General features: G+C 47.7%; 2 protein-coding genes across 2 annotated transcripts; one reads left to right on the top strand and one right to left on the bottom strand.

Annotated features, from left to right (window-relative positions):
- Positions 1-2411: 2411 nt before the first annotated feature.
- LOC309603934 (olfactory receptor 6E1-like) lies at positions 2412-3359 on the bottom strand (the record flags this gene model as incomplete). Its single annotated transcript, XM_082338812.1, has 1 exon — positions 2412-3359. One exon carries the CDS (start codon positions 3357-3359, stop codon positions 2412-2414), a length of 948 nt encoding a protein of 315 aa, XP_082194938.1.
- Positions 3360-5521: 2162 nt separating this feature from the next.
- Positions 5522-6268, top strand: LOC309603936 (olfactory receptor 6B1-like; the record flags this gene model as incomplete). Its single annotated transcript, XM_082338814.1, is given in 3 exon segments — positions 5522-5581; positions 5651-5674; positions 5678-6268. Coding segments are annotated over 3 exon segments (675 nt in total).
- Positions 6269-6595: the final 327 nt, after the last annotated feature.

The raw sequence follows: 6595 nt of genomic DNA, 5'->3' as shown, positions 1-6595 counted from the left end.
GAACAAATGCCGGATTCTGCACCTTGGATGAAATAATGCTGGGCACAAGTATAGACTGGGAGAGGAGTGGCTGGAGAGCAGCCCTGCAGAGAGGGATCTGGGGGTGCTGGCTGGCAGGGGGCTCAACAGGAGTCAGCAGTGTGCCCTGGCAGCCAAGAGGGCAAACCGCACCCTGGGGTGCAGTATAACGAGGTGCTGAAAAGAGAGGATGTTGTGGTTTAACCCCAGTCGGCAACTAAGCACCACCCAGCCGCTTGCTCACCCTCCCTCCCACAGTGGGATGGGGGAGAGAATCAGAAAAAGAAAGTAAAACCCATGGGTTGAGGTAAAGACAGTTTAATATGACCGCAGAGGAAGGGGAAATAATAATAATAATAATAATAATAATAATAATAACAACAACAACAACAACAACAACAACAACAACAATAATAATGGTAGTAGTAGTAATAATAATAATAATAACAACAACAACAACAGCAATAATAGTAGTAGTAGTAGTAATAATAATAATAATAATAATTAAAAAAGAATATACAAAACAAATGATGCACAATCATCACCTGCTGACCAATGCCCAGCCCGTCCCTGAGCAGCGATTCCTACCCCTGGCCAACTCCCTCCAGTTTCTATACTGAGCATGACATCATATGGTATGGAATAGCCCTTTGGCCAGTTTGGGTCATCTGTCTTGGCTGTGCTCCCTCCCGGATTCTTGTGCACCTGGCAGAGCATGGGAAGCTGAAAAGAACTTGACTAGTGGAAGCACTACTTAGCAACAAGTAAAACATCAGTGTTTTATCAACATTGTTCTCATCTTAAATCCAAAACACCGAACTATACCAGCTACTAGGAAGAAAATTAATTCTATCCCAGCTGAAACCAGGACAGGGGATTATCCCGCTGTATTTAGCAGTGGTGCAGACTCACTTGGAGTACTGTGTGCAGTTCTGGGCCCCACAACTGAAGAGGGATGTAAGGTACTTGAATGTGTCCAGAGGAGGGCACCAAAGCTGGTGAAAGGGCTGGAAGAAATGTCCTCCGAGGAGCTGCTGAGGACACTGGGCTTGTCTAGTTTGGAGAAAGGGAGGCGGAGGGGTGCCCTCATTGCCCTCTACAGCTTCCTGAGGAGGGGAAGTGGAGCGGGAGGTGTTGATTGCTTCTCCCTGGGATCCAGCGACAGGAAGCGGGGAAATGGTTCAAAGCTGCACCAGGGGAGGTTTAGACAGGACATTAGGAAGCATTGCTTTACCAAGAGGGTGATCAAACACTGGAACAGACTTCCTAGAGAAGTGGTTGATGCCCCATGCGTGTCAGTGTTTAAGAGGCATTTGGACAATGCCCTTAATAACATGATTTATCTTTTGGTCAGACCTGAAGTGGCCAGGTATTGGACAAAGCGATCATTGTAGGTCCCTTCCAAATGGACTATTCTATTCTCTTCTATTCTATTCTATATATGTACCTGTACAGGGTGGATCCCTCCAGCAGCTGGGCTCAGACGCTCAGTCTCCTCAGTAGCTGCCCCCGATACCAGCCTCCCCAGGTGCACGCACCTGGACATATGAGTCCCCTGAGGCTCCAACCCCATTCCAGATGCTGCTACAGACCACCCCACTCACACACACACGCACGCACGCACGCACGCACACACACAAACTCTTAAGTCCAGTCACTCTGGTCTCTCAGTTGCTGGCACTAATGACATACGGGCTGTCTGACCCTCTGGTCCTTCTCCAGTTGCTGCACTCACCCCCCTGTGCTCACATGTTCACGCAGAAGAGAGATTCCCCCCCACAGGAATGAGCCAGAAATTAAGTTTAATGAGAAGACAGGACAGACTGCACTGGTCGGGGTCCTCCCCTACACTTCCCGTAATAAGTCCTGTGCAATCCAAAAATGCTCTTCCCCTGCATCCCATAATGTGTCCTACGCCCCTAGGCGACAATTCCCTTAGTCCAAATGGTGATCCAGAGAGCTGCTCGCAGTGACTCCTCTTGGTGGGTTTCACACCTGGACAACGGGGCTGATGGCTCTCCCAGGGCAGCCCTGGAAGGAGCTGGGACAAGATGTTCCTTCCTCAGGAGCCTGTCCTTTGGGTTCCCACCTGCCACGGTGCCTCTGTGCTCTTCTCGCTTTGTGGAGATGGGCTCTTGATGAGCTGGTGGCTCTCCCGTGATGGCTCTGGGAGCAGCTGGGGCAGGGTGTTGACTGAGTTACTCCTCCTGCCATCGGTAGTGCCTTCTTTGTGTGTGCAGATGAGCTTCTTCTCACTTAACCTAACACAACCCAACAAGAACACGCATCTCCTGAGGCATCGGTATTTGCAGGTTACATACCTATGCACTGGTATTATTTAGCATATTTAACATAGCAGCTCATTGGAATTGCTGTCCAGAAATGCATCAGGATTAGGGGAAAAGCTGTGTTGTTGCACCGGCAATGGCTTTGTTCGGGGCCAGTATCACAGTCTTGTTTCTAAGACTGTAGATGAATGGAGTTAAGACTGGGTACAGGACAGTGTTCAGCAAAGCCACAATTCTGTTTGTCTCAAGGGAAACACCTCTGGAAGGATGCACATAGAGAGCAATGCGGCTCCCGTATACAATGGCCAAGGTGGTGAGGTGGGAAGAACATGTAGTAAAAGCTTTTTTCCTCCCAGCAGCTGCTGGCAGGTGTAGAATACAGAAAAGGATGCCCATGTAAAATGCCAGAGTTAAACATAAGGAACCCAGTATGACAACTGAGGATAAAACAGAGTCTGTTTTCCAAAGCAGGCTGGGGTCAGAGCAGGACAATGTGAACAAGGGGGAGTTGTCACAAAAAAAATGGTAGATCTTGTTTGAGCCACAGAAAGTCAGCTTGTAGAGGAGGACCAGATGGTAACTCAAGACTGTGATGCCAATGATCCAAGCAGCAACAACCAGGTGGATGCAGAGCTGAGGCTTCATGATGGCAACATAACGCAAAGGCTGGCAGATGGCAACGTAGCGGTCAAAGGACATGACAACAAGTAGAACAAACTCTATACAGCCCAGGGCAAAATAGAAACAGGACTGGGCAAAGCAGCTGCTTAGTGAGATCGTTCTCCTACCAGAACTCAGGATCACAAACAATTTGACACTTGTGGAGGATGTGAACCAGATTTCCAGGAAGGCCAGATTGCTGATGAAAAAGTACATGGGGGTTTGCAGGCGGTGATCCACACACACGAGGAAAATGATGGTTGCGTTCCCCATCACTGTTGTCAGGTATATGAGCAGAAGGAGCAGAGAGAGAAATAGCTGTAGTCTTTGATCAAGCCCTGAGAAACCCTCTAGGATGAACTCGGTAACTGCAGTGTCATTTTCTGCTCCCATGCTGAATTTCAGTTCACCCTGCCGAGACAGGAAGATGGCAAAACCCAAGTGTGATCTTTTCACAGTCTGGACGAAAGGAATCCTTCCTTCTCTGCTTCTTTCCTTTCTTGCGGTCTTCCTCCTATATAGCACAGAGAGAGAGAGAGACCTTCAAGCCTTTCTCACGCCCTGATTTTTCTGTTTTACATTTCAGTTCAAGCCCTCAGAGAATTTGTTGGCGTCTTTCTACCTTTCTCAAACTCTCCCAAAGGATTCTTTCTCCAGAACAGAAGATTTTAAAGAGGCTGCGAGCTATTTCACCCCATTCCTGGCAAATTCCACAGTCACTCAGACCTATTGCAAACATCTGTCACACCTATGTGCCAAACTCATCTCTTCTGTTGTACAAATGCTAAACCATCAAATAAATGAAATCAAATAAAATCAAATATATATGTTGAAAGCTATTCTTTCTGCTTTTCAGAGGTACTTGCCTTTTTGCGCTAGGAATCCCTGAGAGTCTCTTGTTTTCAAAATAAGTAATATCCAGTATCTCTTTTGTAATCCCCTGCTTCCTTCCACACCTTCTTGCTCTCTGTTTCTTCAGGAGAGGGGGAGGGGGTGGAATAGGGACTAAGTATAACTTGTCTTCTTTCGTACTCTAAATAATGACTGAAAGGTACGATGACTCCACACGGTCTGTCACACAATCTCATCTGACATCCGTCTGCACCGAAACACGGTTGCTTCCAAACAGTTACTCATTGCTATTGCCATCAAATATCCTTACCTAAATGCAGAGCAAGAGACGAGTGTCTGGAAGAGATTTGTAACCTTTCTTTTGCATGCCAGTTATAGGCTGGGAGGAACGAGCCTCTAGCGTTTTCTCTTGTTTCCATTGACTCTAGAGGGAGCCTGGGGAAAACCAGTTCTCACAGGCACCTGCAGCCAAGTAGATGAAACTCGCTATTCAAGTCTCAAATCACTGATTTATTAAGGGTTTGTTGGTTGTTTGGTTTTTTTAAATCAAAATAGACATCTAACAGAAGGAAGCACAAGAAAACTATATGCAATAAAGACTGACGTTTTTCCCTTCATCTTTGTATTTGTTTTTAGACATGGAAAGGAGCAGAGCAGATGACTCCAAAAGAAGGATGATTCCAAGTGCAAGGGGAGGAGAGGGAGAGGAAGAGATGGTGGGTTTGAAGCAGTGAAACAGATCTTCAAACAAAGCAGCTTCTCTTCAGGCGCCGCATTGTCAAGCATGCAGCCAGCATATGCCATAGTGAGTGAAGAAAGATAGGGTATGCAGGTGAAGGGTATCCAGGTGAAGAAGGCCTTAGTGTGGCTTTGCACAGAGGTTATCCTCAGGACAGTGCATATAATGTAGGCATAAACCACAGTAGTCAGTGTGAAGGAGCTCAGCAACACAGCGGAGAAGAGAGCAATGCTCATGTTTCATAGTAGCTGGTGCCCACGCGGGCTGCTCTCAGCAAAGGGATGATGCCGCAGAAGCAGCAGTCTCTACAGTGGGCACAGAGGGTCTAATGGCATACAGGATAGTGGGGCTGAGCGTGGAGAGAGATGCCATTCCCCAGCAGCTAAAGATGAGCATGGGGCACAGCCAGGAGTTGGTAAGGACAGAGTCGTGTGAGGGGCTGCAAATGGCCCTGCAGCAGTCGAAACACATCACAACACATAGGTTAAACTCAGCTGTGCTGACGGAGAAGAAGGGACTTGTAAGCAGCTTCAGAGATATCTTGATCTCCAGCATGAGACTGACAAACATGTTAGGGGGAATGACCAGAGTGAACCAAATATCCAAGAAGGACAAGGTGCTGTGGAAGGGATGCCTGGGGGTGTGGCACTAGTGGTGGAGCCAAAGGATGGCAATGGTGACTGCATTCCCCATGACAGCGAGCAGAGAAATCACCAGCAGCAGTGTGAAAAGGAGGGTTTTCAACTCGTAAAGGACTGAAAAGGCCTTCAGGAAAAATATTCTTGCTCTGGTATGGTTGTGAGAATCCATTTTGGTACCCGGTCAGCTGAATGTGTGGCAAGGGTAACTAATATCGTGCTTGGTGAAATTTGTCTTGTTACCTTTGTCAACCTTCCTTTCCCTTTTCTTAGTTTTCCTCGTCCTTCTTTCGTGGGCCTCAGATCAGATGCATAATTTCTCCAGCATGGCAATCTGCTATACCTCCACTATCCTGCCCAGGCTGCTGGCCAGCTTCCTAACCAGGGACAGAACCGTTTCTGCTCAAGGCTGCATGACACAATTCTTTTTCTTTGCCTGTTGTGCAGGTACCGAGTGTCATCTGCTGGCCACCATGTCCTAGGATTGGTACTTGGCCATATGCCACCCCCTGCTCTATGCCAGCCTCATGCAGCAGAAGCTCTGTCTCCAGCTGGCGGCTGGGTCTTGGCTAGCAGGATTACTAATATCTACCAGAGTCACTGGGCTACTTTCCAAGTTACACTTCTGTGGTCCCAATGCAATTGATCACTTCTTCTGTGACTTTGCCCCATTGCTGGAGCTCGCCTGCAGTGACACCACGGTGCTTAGACTGGTTACTTTCATCATCTGCTTTCTGGATGTGGTCTTCCCATTTGTGTTCACCTTGGTATCCTATATCTGCATCATAGCTGCGATCCTGAGGATCCCAGCCACCACGGGGAGGCAGAAGGCCTTCTCCACCTGCTCCTCTCACCTCAGCATGGTCACTGTTTTCTATGGTACCCTCATTGTTGTCTGTATGATACCCAGAACAGCCTCACTGAGGCAGCTCAATACAGTGCCATCCTTTTTCTACACCATCCTCACGCCCATGGCCAATCCACTCCTCTACAGCCTGCGGAACAGGCAAGTCAAGGGGGCTCTTGGAAATGCCCTCAGAAAGACTGTGGCCTGCATCGAGAGCTCCTACTAGTTGTGATCCACCAAGAATAAACAGGTTGTGGTTGTGTCAAGTGTGGACAACTCAGAAGTGCATATTTTGTGTACCAGGTATATCTTTAGAAGTGCAGAATCTGGGGACTGTTTGGGGAATGAGAAGCGGGAAAAGAGAACTTGTGTCTTAAGGAAATACAGGTCTGGTGCTGAAGAGTGTAAAAAACTTCCCTGGCTTTCTTCTTTCTTTAAAGTAAGCACAATTGTGGTCCTGCAAGTGGGAGCTGTTGAAATGCCACACCTGCCCAGGAGTGGCAGAAAACTTACTCTAAACAAGCTGTTTTCTCTTCCATTACCCAGTCAAGCT

The sequence above is a fragment of the Platalea leucorodia genome, assembly GCF_965183815.1.
Source record: "Platalea leucorodia genome assembly, contig: HAP1_HAP1_SCAFFOLD_263, whole genome shotgun sequence".
Lineage (NCBI taxonomy): Eukaryota > Metazoa > Chordata > Aves > Pelecaniformes > Threskiornithidae > Platalea > Platalea leucorodia.
The sequence above is the reverse complement of the archived record's forward strand: the minus strand, read 5'-3'. Positions and strand labels throughout refer to the sequence as shown.